The sequence below is a fragment of the Centroberyx affinis genome, unplaced genomic scaffold (assembly GCF_046629955.1).
Source record: "Centroberyx affinis isolate AG114_WGS23_722 - 3 ecotype Tasmania unplaced genomic scaffold, CSIRO-AGI_Caff_v1 ptg003299l_1, whole genome shotgun sequence".
In the NCBI taxonomy this organism is placed as follows: Eukaryota; Metazoa; Chordata; class Actinopteri; order Beryciformes; family Berycidae; genus Centroberyx; species Centroberyx affinis.
In genome coordinates this window covers 49,535-64,075 of record NW_027281309.1, presented here as the reverse complement: position 1 = coordinate 64,075, position 14,541 = coordinate 49,535, and the positions used below count along the sequence as shown (strand labels likewise).

Here is a 14,541-nt window from a genome sequence, read left to right as displayed (position 1 = left end):
AAATAAACAGATGAATTCACCGGAGATGCAAACTCCTCACCGTTTTGAGATCAAAATAGGTCACCTATTTATCGGCGTCTAACCCGATCAACCCGACCCAGTCGGGTTGGTTTAAGTTGTTTAAGTGCTGCAGTGTGTGTTGGTCAGCCAGTCTCATTGTTTGTTACCGTTGATCTCTGCTCCACTGTGCTAACGTTAGTCTCTGAATGACGGCATAGAAAGTTCACAATATACTTCACGTTTGTCTCGCAAAGGTAATTATTGAGTCATTAAATCAAAAAATGCTTGCAACCGCTGCCTTTTTTGAAGATGAACTACAAGATACATGGATGTATTGACAAGATAACTCTAGCGTGTGCGCGCTGTAGACTGTCCAGGTGCTGCACTGCCCTCGCAGTTGAGTTCCGCCTTTTTTGTTCTGTCAACATCACGTTATTAACTAACATTTAGAAAATTGATTTTTGACATTTGTGAATCGATTCAGAAGCGTCCACGTCCGCATCGCGATGCATCTTAGAATTGAGAAATTTCCACACCTCTAGCCCCCAGGCGTCAGGTCTCAGCCTTGCTGCCAATTTGACATGGTGGCCAGTGGTGGTACTGCAGCCTAAAATTCACATGCGGCCCAAAAAGCGTTTTTCCCATAGACGGCCATTGTAAAAGACAGTCCTCTAAAACTGTTAAGAAGATACCTACAACACCACACAAGACCTTAAAGCCCCTGGAAACCTAGTCTCAAATATTATTTTTTTTAATATAATATCACAGCTGACCATCACATTAAGTATCCCTCCAAATATGAGTTAAAAAAAACGTTCACAACTATTATAAAACAAAGCTCAAATACAGCCAGTCTGGCTGCTCAGATCATTTCTCAGGACTGTGGGGGCGTGGTCAGATCAAGTTCGATCTACCTGTCCAGTATTCCGAGCAACGTCACGCAAACGATCTTTCGTTGCTACTAACAAGAAGATAGGAACACCGGCAAGCTGGCAGAAGCGGGCAGAATCTGTATGAACCCTCAGACTCTGAGTTTTCACATACTGAGGCAGAGGTCTGGCCACCAGCAACTTCCCGACGTCGTTCTGGTCAGATAATTACTGAATGGTGAGTTACACAATACATGCCGCTAGCCGTGTCATTAATTGATACAATTAACATGCATACAGTTAGCATTGCTCCAAATGTCAATTGCTTTACTCTACACCTTTTCTAATTTTGTTAGCCTGCTACAATGTCATACTTGAAATTGTCAAGTTATCATTTTGCTTGATATGTTATCTGCCACAGAGACACCTTACACTTAATTATAGCTGGTTAACGGTAGCTGTTAATCTGTGTATTGCACTGTTACTACAGAGGTAGCTATCAGCTCTCCCAGTATGTCAAGGACTGGCATAATGTATATCATCCTTGGAGCACATTTGGTTCCTGGTTCCCAATTCCAGTCCTGAGGAGCTATTGTACTGCTGGTTTTCTATCCTACCAGATTAACTGCACTCACCTGGCATCCCAGGTCTAAGTCAATCCTTGTTAGCTAGATGACAATAATGAAAACAAGCAGTACTTGGCGTTGGGGACCACTGGGTGAACACAATACATAGGAATCTCATAGATATATTGTATTATTTACAGGTGTGGAGAGTGCCGGACCATGCCAACAGAGACAGAAAATCTCTGCTGCAGAGAGGTTCCACCGGTCTGTATTATTCGTATGAAGTCCACGCTAATAAATGGTTTTGTTCCACCAGTTGTGGAATGCGAGAATGGAGTTGTAGTTGAGAGACGACGTCTCATATGCAGATATCTGTTTATAGAGATTAGCCAAAATGTCATCTGGACCTAAAAAACTTGTGAAACAATCTGGTCATAGACGTCGTCTCTCAACTCCAACTCCATTCTCTCGTCTCAAGATGCTAATCGGACTGTAAACAATGACCGGCGCACAGAAGAGGAAGTCTTGGTCCAGATGTCCGCTGGCTACACCGGAACCCCCGAAATATTGGCCGTCGCCCCCAGAGTCTAATCGTTGTCAGACGGATAGACGATGGGTTCCGAGATTGGTGTGCCTCAAAATACTAAATTCCCTCCTAATAATGATAAAGACACGAGGAAGCCACATAAATGGTCAAAATCCACCCACAGAACCTCCTAAACCCCCCAAAATTGTCAATCCCACTCCATTGACTACTGTACAACACCAGCATTCTATGATTGACAAACAGTATGAAGACGGGCCTTTTGAGTATTGCTTCTTCATAATATGTAATGTATTCTCCGCTTGTGACCACTAGATGCCACTGTTCCTGCTAGCTGGCATTTTTCTTCTCACTTTCCCCCCTGAATAACAGGAATAGCACCATCTGGTGGTTAGAATCTGGTATTGCCCTTTAAGTCAACAACTTCTAATAACTCATTAATCTGCAAAGGGTAAATAACCATCACTATATTCACTGAGAATACATCAAACAGTATGAAGGAGCAACACTCCAAGGTCCAGCTTCCTACTACTATCAAGACCTAAACTGTTGGGGTTGGGTGGGATCCGTGGGTGGATTTTGACAATTTATTTGGATTCTTCTGTTGGTTACTACATTTGCTGAATATTATGAATCCTACCCAATTAAAACGTCCAATTTGGGTTCAGTAAATTAGCTTGATTTCTCTAAAATTTAATTACATTTCTATAAAATAATGTTACAGGAATACTTGTCTTATTGGTTTCTAATTTCTAGGAACCCTTTTCAAGGAAACCTTTCAAAGCAATATGAGATGGTGGGTGTCATGGCATATTGCATGACCTGGTGTAGTCTTTGGTTGGAATGAAAACCTGCAGACTCTCAGCCCTCCATGGCACACGGTTGCCCATCCCTGACTTACAGTATTGGAAATGGACTGTAACACAAGCTGAACATCTCAAAGAAGGCCTCACCCACTGAGGAACTTGATGTAATGTAGAGTAGGAGGAAAGGCTGGCCAGTAGGTTCTAATCCTTCTTTGGTCTTTTTTCTGACAGCAGTGCAAGTCTCTACGACAAAAGCAGATGGAGGAAGGGAGGGAAGACATTCCTGAGTTTCTGACATTCCACATTTTATCATTAAAAAATTTACTTTTCTACCACAGGAGTGCCCGCTACCTGGCCTACAGGCAGTTTGTAAGCTGGTGCTTATACTGAGCATATACTCATACTGCGCACAGAGGGTAGAAAATAAACCTTCTTCACTTTACAGGCCCGGTACCATGTAAATACGTAGCAATTACTATTGAATTGTAGTTGTAATTGTTGCTCATACTGAGCACAGAGGGCCTGCTTCACATTACAGGTCCGGTACTACGTAATACATATGAAGGCAAATACTGTATGTTGTTTTATAATTATTAGCCACGTTACTGTGTAATGTTTTTTTTGTTAACGTCTAATTAGAAATAGTTCATACGTTGTTAGGGACCTGTAAAATGAAAGGTTACCGAATAATGTATTATTATTATACATAGTATTTTTGAGAAATTTTATCTAGCCAAAATGTGATTTTCAATAAAAACTTTCAACTCACAACACGTTGCAGAGTCTTGACTGGCTCAATGGCACATCCCCCTTCTTGGCCTGGGAAACGGACTTTGTACCGAAATTCACCCTCAGCAGTCCTCGTCTGGCAGCGTCCAGCATTCTCATTGAAGTGGAATGCTGTCAGGTCAAGCCTTGAAATCAAAGTGTTTTTATGAGAATTATAGAATTTCAAGACAGTCATAAACAAACTACATTATTATTTACAATGATGGCCAAACAACAGATAGATTGCCTTGATGACAGACATGAAACACCAGTGTACACACACAGCATCAAGAGAAATAAACAGCTGACAAGAAGACAGGCAAATAGCAACAGCATGCCAAAAACACAGCAGATAGCAAAATACTGTGCCTATAAATTCATTCACAAATAGTATGCATTATAAATGTCCTCTGTAACAGATCACAATTAGCAAGCATTAAGTTGCCTAATTTTCAGGCATGACTGCATCAAAGCTATTGAAGTGATAAGTGAAAATAAGAAAGTGTTATGTGGTATCCAGTTAGGGAAATTCTGGTATCAACAGTAACCAGCATGAATACACACCTTGGCTCCTTTTCTTTTCCAATGTTCCTGTAGACTGTGTGCCCACAGTCTTCTTTGGCACGGCTAAATCGGTCTGGTGATGATGGGCAGCTCTGGGCTCTGGCACCCAACATCCACCATAGTTGGTCGGGATTTCAGTGGGGGGTTGGACCGCACTTCTGTTCTGTGTGTGAAAGATGGTGGTGAAATACAACTGCCCACCTAAACTAACAATTTGATTAGCTTGTCGTCACCAAAAGGCTATATAACAAGCTAGCTAACTAGCCTCACTGGAAAGCTAGAGTTTAGCTAACGTTAGTATTAACGTTATGGCACAATCATATTCAACAGCAACTTAGGTAGCGCTATCAATTATCTGCCCAAATATGTAAATGCTCCCCACCCGTGAGGACATTTGGAACATTTAGCAAAATGAACGTTAGTAAGCTGAGCAAGGTAACGTAAGGCGAGCTAACATCAGGGTATCCAATTCCGGACAGCATATGACCAAAAAATCACAATCATATACCAAAATATTTCATCCTGTACTGTTTTCGCTGAAGTTTATTATAAATGAACAATCCTCCATCTGTCTTTTTTAAAGTTTAATATCACGTTTACCTTAACTTGTAATTGATTTTCTTCCAGTCCCTGCAAATGGATGATAGCGCACCTATTTTTGAGATTCAAAATTCGTATCCAATTCCGAACACTTACTTTCGTCCGTGTCGGTGTATTCATATACTCAATATTAACCCTTTATTAACCCTTCCTGTACCTTCACAATGTTACAGATACTTGTAAGAAGTATTTTTCCATTTATCAGCCAATACCGATTCTCTACATGAAGTAACTGTCGCCCAAAGTGGGATTTAAGGCTTCCCGCTTCTTGTTCGTGACTAAGTTCGTAACTTAGTATTTCATATGCTTAATTGTGTATAGATATTTCTGAAATTCGATACCTAGCTTCTGAAATGCATATGAATTTACGTCACTTAGCTTTCGGTTGGGAACTCCGCATAAAAATGCCAGTAAACACCGGAAATTACGCGAGTGGCCGGAATTGGATACAATTCCGTTAAATAGCGAGCTAGATTGAAAGTACAATGAATTGGATTTTGAAACCGGCTAGCAACTTACATGTTCTAGCTTCAGGCTCCGACCAGTGCCGTCGGATGTCGGGAGAGGGAGAGACTGAAGCAGAGGGAGAGAAGGAACCGCTCCGTTCACCAGAGCAAACCGCTTGGCAAAACCAAGAGCTTTCACCATGAAGTTTTTGAAGTGGTCTTGGGGGGGGGGGGGGAATGAGCGCTGCATACGTGGGCTTTTTCATGTATAGCCATATAAAAGGCTGTTTTTTGTGTTTTTTTTGTGTTTTTTGATGTCACCCCAGGGTACGAGCCAAACATGCGCCTCTGAGCTCTGCATCGGGGACAAGCATCCTGCTTCCTCTGCTGCTCCGTCTGTCAGCTGTGTTCGTATAGTCCGGCTTCGCTTTTATTTAGATACTAAGTTTTACATGAGTAGCCCACGGGTATTTAATATGTACAGATAAGAACAGATCACCGAAAACGAAGGTTTGGGATTAGGTGTGTTTTCTGTGTTTGTTCATGACATGGAGATGTAGACAGCAAGCTAACTATTAGCCTTGTTTTTCGCCTACTAGACATGTATTCCACAGGTCTGGTGAACCCAACTAGTCATGCTATTCATCACTTTTGTATTTCGTTGTGAATTAACGTTATGTTCTTTTAATTTTTTTAAATAAACAATTTTAAATAACTTGCCCTCTACGTGATTTCCAATTCAATTTAATGACAGTATTGTATGGTAGTGACTGTGAGTCTAGCTGCCAGTCAGAGTTATACTGTGCTTCTAAACAGAAACATTTGTGGCTGCTGTGTAGGGAAGTGAACCTTGCCTGATATCAGACAGAACTGTCAACTCGTTCCACTCCATTTCCATCTTCAGTCTGACATTGCCTCCACTCTAACCGATTTCCGTGGGGGAGGGGGATTCGATTTTCCCTAACCAATCACTAGAGACCAACTTATCCGCCTGAATCTAACGGCATTTTAAGTCGACACTGATGCGAAAGAGACATCTTCCCTTTGAATAAATGCCTTCAAAGCAGAGTGCCGTTCGGATTTCAAAGTAATTAGTACTTTTAATCGATTTAGAACAGCCTCGATAGCAGCGTCTATCTTGTCTACAGTGGTCGCCATTGTTGTTATTACTCCTCCTTGGTTCCGGCGCACAGCTTGACGATGCTTGACAACAGCTTGACAACAGCATTAGTCCCGCCCGTGACTCTGATTGGCTAATCGTTAGTCCCCCCCGGTGCTCATTGGACCGGCCGATTTTTCAACCGAGAGAAACCGCTGTTTCATGTCACGATGCCAGACCAGAAGCAGTCAACTTGGTGGAGTGGGCGGATTCAAAGGTCTGGACCCAGGCAAAAGTGAACCAGGTCGACATTTAGTTTTGACAGATAAACTAACTGTATGATGACATCTTGTCAAACTAACATGGCAAAGTGCTGTAAATGCTTGTACAAGGATACAGGGCCAACTCATGATCTTCATTACCTAGTTCTGCTAAGTAACTCAAATAAAATAACAAGGAACTGTAGCTGCATTTAAATGTCAGAATGTAATGTATTTTCAATTGGATTAATTACGTACGCCTGTTTGAGTCGAAGATAACAGGCGCATCTTGTACATAACTTTCAAAATCCTCTTACAGAACTTGAATAGGTTATTTACAAATAAAAAACTTAATTAGATCTACATGTTGACGCTGACTGAACATTAAGTATTGAGGGGCACACGAATATGAACTTTTAGGAGATTCCTTCTCTCTCTACTCTGCTCACAGCCTGCTGTTGTTCATTTGCACGTTCATTTACAGTAGAGGTCCGTTCATACTGATGTCAGACATGAGTCACTTTTAAAACATGAATGAGAACAGGTAAGACAATTGTGCATGTAGTGGTCAGGGTGGACTATAAAAAGTAGGGGTTCATCAGGGTTTTTCTAAGATACTAAGGGAGCCAATATGCACATCAGGGTTCCTCACCAAGAAAGAGATTGCTAAATGGTTTCTTTTTTTTTTTTTTTAAGATTATTTTTGGGGCATTATATGCCTTTATTAGAGAGCTGAAAGTGGAGAGTGACAGGAAAGACTGAGGTAGAGAGAGGGGGGGTTAAATGCGACAAAGGTCCTGGGCCAGGATGTTGCGGTTACATGGTACGCGCCTTAGACCACTGATCCACCAGGATACCCCACTAAATGGTTTCTTGAAGAACCCCCAGAGGTTTTTGAAGCCTGTCCATGTTCACAAACCCTTTAGGAAGGGGGTCTTTCCCCTCTTGTTGCAGCTTGAATTTGCCCTGAAGGAACCTCACAACCTTTTACTTTGACTGTTGGTGATTACTCTGGTTGAACGTACAGTACATGTATGTGCTTGGTTGTGTCTGTGCAGTATGTTGCGGCGACATGCACTTCAACATGCTCCATGTTCTTCTACCTAATCATACATCATACAATCATATAAAGATGAGGAAAGTTTTCCAAAATGCGGAAGTTCATGTCAGAACCTGTTTGTACATGATAGGATCCCTTAAGCAGCAGGTGATTGCCAGAAACTTCTTGTGAGTTTCTAGTTGTCTGTTAGTTATATAGCACTTTTCGAAAACAATTGCTTCACACAAACAAATCAAAACAAAAGGTGATAAAAGCAAAGTGAAGACCATGTCCCATAGAACCATAGTCACCCCAAGTTCATTAGATAAAATGTCAGATAAAACAAGTTTACATTAAAATAAATAAATAAAATTCAATAAAACACATATACAAGAAAGTAGAGTGATTATAGAAAGGCCTTCCGATAAAAATACGTTTTCAGAGTGTCTTAAAGGAAACCAGATACTCTGAATGCATGTACTTGTCTTATGTCCAGTGATTATAAACTCATTGCTGTTCACATCCTGAACCACAATGCTGATTATTTACATATGAGGACACTTGGGAATGTCAGGTTTGGGTCTCTGTTAATTACTGTGCTGCAAATTTTCTAGTGGTGTGACTTCTTTGTGTGTGTGTGTGTGTGTGTGTGTGTGTGTGTTTTCCAGGATCATCACGACTATGAAAGACACCATCGTGGCCCAGGTGGACTCCAGCGAGTCTTTCCAGGAGTTCTGCAGCACCGGCTGCCTGGCCGCATACGAGAACAAGCAGAACCCGCCCAAATCCGGCCTCAAAACCAAATGTACCGTCTGTGGCAAGCTCACCGAGGTCAGCCAGTTCAACACACACTCTTCTCTCTCTGTCGTATTTAGTTGACGTTCTTATCCAGTGCAACAGTAGAATAACAACAGTAGAATAAGCTTCGGTTCCTAGATGACCAAAAAATAGGAACCATTTGTAAGAAGTGTGAGGGTCAGAAGTGCTGGGTAAAAAAATGAAAATTAAGAGTTTAGGAGAAGTGCTCTTCGGGCATCATTTATTTTAAAAAGTATGTAAGTATTCCTTGATTCCATAGCATGATCATTCAGCTTCATCTTCATTTCATGAATCACAGCTTTGACGTGGATTTTGGTTATAAACACAAAATATGTGAATAAGAATCTTTTCCTTTTTCGGGGCACCTTCTCTCCCTCTTTTCTCTCCAATTTTGTCTTTCATTATCATCACTTTGTGTGCCTTCTCTCACCGTTGGCCTTTCATTGTCTGCATCCTCTCCCTCTTTCTCTCCCTTTTCTCCTTATGTCACTTTTATCCAAAATTTTTCCTTCCTTCCCTCTCTTCCTCTCTTCTCTTGCCTTTTCTCCTTTCTTCCTCCTTTTCTCTCTCTCACCTCAGTATGGCTTCCTGAGGCCCATTTCCACCGGGCCTTTAGCTCGGTCTCCATGGTCACCGCATGGAAAAACAGTCGACTCCAAAATGGAGGGCAGTTCCTCCCACCTCACAATGGAGCATTTATAAACATGCAAAATACACCGCTAACTTCCTCGCACTTGTTTAGGCTCATAATATCGCTCCATTCAGCAGTTATTTGAAAGTTGACAAAGTAAAATTAATGTTTGGTTTTTTTTTTCCTTTATTTACCCAAGTAATATTTGCTAAGCATGCATGCTCTTTTTCAGCAACACCCGGCTTCAGGTTCATACAGTTCCACATATTCACACCTGGGAGCTGCCAGGTAAAACCGCAGTCTGCTGCTGTTGGACACTGAGTAGCTCCACTGCAGCAAATAAAGACCGAGTGCCTTGCTCATGGTGTTGAGAGAGGGCAGAACATGAATGATCACTCCCCTTGAGTTTTTCCCAGCCCATGTGAGTTTTGAACCGGCGACCCTCCGGCTACACACTTGCTTTTGGCACCGCAGTGTGGCCATGAGGTTAAAGAGACCAGCCTTCAGCAAGAGGAGCCAGGTTCATGTCCGCCCTGCTGAAGTGTCTTTGAGCAGGACACTGAATCCTGTTCAGAGGCTGATTCTTTGCCCTGACTTCCCTTTGAACTCCCTCAGAGAACAAGAGTAACAAACGTAACCTACGATAATTTTACTACTGATCTGGATCACAGTGTTCAACAACTAAACAAGTGCTGACTGTCTTTGTCAGGTAGACAGCACAGCTTACCTTAACTACTCACACCTTAATTACTCCAAGTGTTTTTTTTGTTTTTTTTATCAGTGTCTTTTTATTGTAATTTTTCACATTATATCACAGGTCCAACAGAAAAAGAAAAGGAAACTTAATCGAATCCCCCTCCCCACAAATACCAGACATACACATATAAACAGACATCCATAAAAGGAAAATAAATAACACAAATAGAATGAAATGACAGAAAAAATGGTTACATTATCATGCTGTCAGCTTCCATATCCTCAACAAAGGTTAAGAAAGGCTGCCAAATAGTATGGAATTTCCTAGTAGACCCTCTGACAGTATATCTAATCTTCTCCAATTTAAGATGGTACATGACTTCCCTGGTCCAATGACTATATGTCGGTGGAATAGGGTCTTTCCATTTAATTCAGTCTCCCAGCCAGGAAAGAGCAGAAGGCCAAAATGCTGATTTCCCACCTACTAAGAGGGGTGTCCACTGTCTACCACTCCAAGTGATTCTTGCAAGTTAATGCAGTGTGTAGGACAGTGTGTGTTCCTATTTTTCTAAGACTGGTTGGCATTAGTCCCTTTGCACCTGTCTCTAAGATGTAAGCCAGGCGTGTGGTAGCCTTTCTTCTCAATACACCACGGCCTGTCATGGGTTATTGCTTAATTAATCGTGCTTGCCAATTGTCAGCAGATTGTGTTGTGTTGAATTGAACTGGCGAGTAGAGCCGATACACAAGTCTTGAGTGGCATTATATTCATGTTCACCTTATATCTGAGTGTTGGTCAATGTCTCTGACATCTTAGAAGGGAGAAGTCACTCTATAGCACACACCGTTACAAACACATGCAAGCAGTGTGAAGCGTACTGAAGAATTAAAAGTTTCACATTTCACAGTGAGAGGAGCTGTTGGGTTTGATGAGCTGCACAAGAGCAAAGCTACTTTCTCCTGAATTGATTCTCTGCTAAAACAAAGTGAAACAAAGTGTGGAGATAGTTCTGTGATGCATAACTGTAAGGCTCGTACCATCAATATGGCTCTCAGATTCAGGAGAATTGGCTGCAGTAAAAAATAAAATTGCCATTTACAAAATGTAGCCGGCTGGAAGACTTCGGCCATCTGCCCGGCAGCCAGCGCTTAGGAAATATACTGAAAGCATCAGTTTAATCAATTAGGCTTCCGCTGCCCCGTTCTACATTTTCTCTCTGTCCACAGATCCGGCACGAGGTGAGCTTCAAGACCGTGACCCACAAGATCTGCAGCGACGCGTGCTTCAACGTTTACCGCATGGCCAACGGGTTGATCATGAACTGCTGCGAGCAGTGCGGCGACTACCTGCCCAGCCGAGCCTCAGCCAACCACTTCCTGCTGGTGGACGGCCAGCAGAAACGCTTCTGCTGCCAGGACTGCATCAGGGAGTACAAGCAGGTACTGTGGGCCCGACCAGAGGCTGCGGGTGTGTACGAGTTGCACAACTGGAACTTATGTCAGTGTTTCCTTTATAAAATAGAAAGGGCAGGGACGCACCCCAGTGTTGGAGAGGTGCTGACTCGGCTACAGCAGGTCGACAAAACCTAGGAAACAGTGGTCGCACACTCGAGCCTCGATGCATTGTGTATTTAATAAGCCAACGTTTCCACAACACACGACTTCATCAGGGCAAGAAAAATGTAAATTTATTACCCAGCCTTATTGCTCACCCTACCCGGATATAAAAACTTTTACAATTGCAGTAACGACACAATTGTTCAAATATCTTGATATAAATATCCAAATAAGACCTCTACTGGAACTGATCCTGGAATGGGACCAGATGTGAACCGGAGTCTCAGAACCAAAATGAACCCCGCTCCCCCCAAATATTCTATAGGAAACACCAAGGCTGCATGATTATGGCAAAAATTATAATCATAATGATAATCCCAATTATTTTGCTAAATACTGTGATCGCTATTATTAATCTGTATTATTTTTTGGTTATTATTTGTTTCTGGAAACAATTTTGCCATAGCAGTTTTGCACCGTAACACATATTTTCTATTTTTTCACTTTTTCTCTGTTTTCAGTGCAGTATTTCTGCGACTTCGAGAAATACTGCTCTTCCCCTCTTACTGTGGTCTTTATTTACTAAATTCAAACAAATAATTAATACTTTATTACTTTTGGGTGCAGCTACAACCCGGAGGCAAACTTTGCACTGAACCTGGACTTGTTTGTCATCTGGTTTAAAACCAAAATATCTCCAAATGGCAGCCAATGATCCACTTTTAGGGACTAAAATGACAATTTCATGTTCAGACTCGCAAAGATTTTCCTGTCTAACGTTGGGTCGATCCATTCTTTCCCACTGTGCTCATGGCTGTGTTTTTCCACTGATGCTCAATGTAAGGTTTCTCTGCTGCTTCTCCATCTGAACTTTAGTTTTGGTCACATAGTGCAGGTTGAGCATTCAAAGGTTGTGATTGGTCAGGCGTGATGGAAACGCTTGATATACCACACAGAGACTTTCAGGGGAATTGAAAACACAAACACTTAAACCTAACCCTAATGGCAAATTACGTAATTATTAATCAGGGAAACATAAAATAGCAATATATGTTAATTTATCTAATAGAGAGTGGGCAGTCCACTCCCTTCACAGCATTTTCTCTTTCCAGACAGTGGAGAAACTGAGTGTTGCAGGAATTAGAAGCATCACGGCCGTTTGTAGTTCTCTGGAAGTGCTTATATGTGTGTCTGGATCCATGATGTGTAAATCTGTTAACATGGCAGGAAGCTGGACGCCCTGGTGCCTCAGCCGGTACAGCACACACCATTAAGGCTGAGTCCTTGGCACAGCGGTGCGGGTTCGAATCCGGCCCCTGCTCTGTGCTGCATGTCATCCTCTCTCTCTCTCTCTCTCTCTCTCTCTCTCTCTCTCTCTCTCTCTCTCTCTCTCTCTCTCTCTCTCTCTCTCTCTCTCTCTCTCTCTCTCTCTGTCAGGTCTTTCCTGTCTCTCTACACTGTAACTGTCAAATAAAGCAAAATGTCAAAAACAAAACAAAAAAAAGCAGGCAGTTTGCGTTTTTTACAGTGCAGTAAACCGACAGTTCTGTCCACCGGCCACAGTTACACAGTTTTACCAGCCAGCTATGTATGTGGAGTAGAGTAGGCCTCTAAATGATGGCTGGCAGGGTGAAATGAGACAGAGGTCACTAACCGTATCAACCCACAGTATCACAGATTAACCCGTAGTGTATTAGTGAGTAAGATGCATAGAGCATGCACCAGCGCTCAGCTCACTTGGGGCCAGTTGCACCAACAGGGCTTACGCCTGGTCTTAAGCTAAGTCGGTCGTAAGTTGGCGTTCTAAGTCCGACCTAATAGTTACGCCGGTTGCACCATCTAGGCTTAAGCCTTCTTCTCACTAAGACCGGGCATAAATCTTACGCCTAGTCAAGAGCAGGCATAAAGTCAAAATCTAGGCTGTTTCTATAGTAACAACACAGCTTGACAATGGCACGTCTCGTATATCTATATATCGAATCTGAAATCAAATAGCAAATTCGTTAAATCTGGCCTATACCGTTATGTGACAATTTCTAAGACTTATCCTAACGTTATTACACTAGAAGCAGAGCGTATTGGCAGATTTTATTAATAGTTTATTTAGCTATTATTAAACTAACAAACTAACTAAATAAATAAATAAACAGCCTAAATAAATAAATAAATTGGTAGTTTATGTGGAATACACACCTTCGCCATTCACAGTAACGTTACTGCTCTCGTCATGAACCACATCCATCTCTGGAGAGACATCACTCTCTTCCAGCAGTTGGTCGATACTGCTGCCGCTTTCCACATCGACCAAACCAGTAAAAGCAGGGGAATCCTCTCCAAAAACATCAACAATGATGTCACTGTATACTGACGTTTTCAGGGGAGGACCCCCGCCGGTTTGATGCGTTTTTTTCAAAGAAATGTCTTTCTTTGCCTTGTTCAGGAGGTCTTTCCACTTTTTCCTTACATCGTTTTCTTAACGAAGGCTGCCTGAGTCTGAACAATCATTTATGGCCTCTGTTATTTCTCTCCAAGTCGACTGCTTCTTCGTATTTGTTATTACGTTGGACTGCTTGGCAGTCAGCGTTTTCTTGTGCTGGCTGTACAGCTCTATTAATTTTCTTATCTCAATGTCCGTGAAATTGCCATATCTTTTTCTTTGATCCTCCATAACGTTGCCGCAAATTAGAAATGATTAGCAAGACAGCGGGAGATTGTTAACAATGTATCCTAGCAACGCACGCTGCTAGGCAATAGCCATAGTCGCATGGGTATTCACATGGACGCGCATCGCTAAGACCGAGCGTAGTTAAGACTAGGCTTAAGTTTGGTTGGTGCAACCGACGTAAGGTCCAACAAAGAAAAGTTAAGACTAACAAAGACCGACTTCACAGTTAGGACCAGGCTTAGTAAAGACCAGTTGATGCAACCCAGCCCTGAGAGCTATTTTAAACCTTCAGTAATTATGCTTTTACTGAAAGTGCTGGAACTAAATTTTGTTGCTAAGCAATATTAGCCAGAACTTACAGGCTGGAATTATACTTGTTGCTTGGCAACAGCAGCTCATTGAACACTCTATTAGGAAGTATAGGAAACCGGCCTTGCTGCTTTCAGTGGTGAAACTCGTTCTAGTTAGGTGGCTCCGGCCCGGCTGAAGGATGTGAGCCGGGGAGTGAGTCTGTCTGTAAACAAACAACACAACAACTCAAAAACAAAAACTTAAAAACTTCATACTGACACCACAGGTTACCCTTTATAGAGCAAATGAGATCTGATTGGA

At 42.1% G+C, this 14,541-nt stretch overlaps 1 protein-coding gene across 1 annotated transcript in view; it reads left to right on the top strand.

Moving 5' to 3' along the window:
• zmym2 (zinc finger, MYM-type 2) overlaps positions 1-14,541 on the top strand; it is a 55,109-nt gene that overhangs the window by 11,620 nt on the left and 28,948 nt on the right. Inside the window, 2 exon segments of the mRNA XM_071538573.1 lie at positions 8,230-8,392; positions 10,935-11,147. Coding sequence (XP_071394674.1) covers positions 8,230-8,392; positions 10,935-11,147 — 376 coding nt within the window.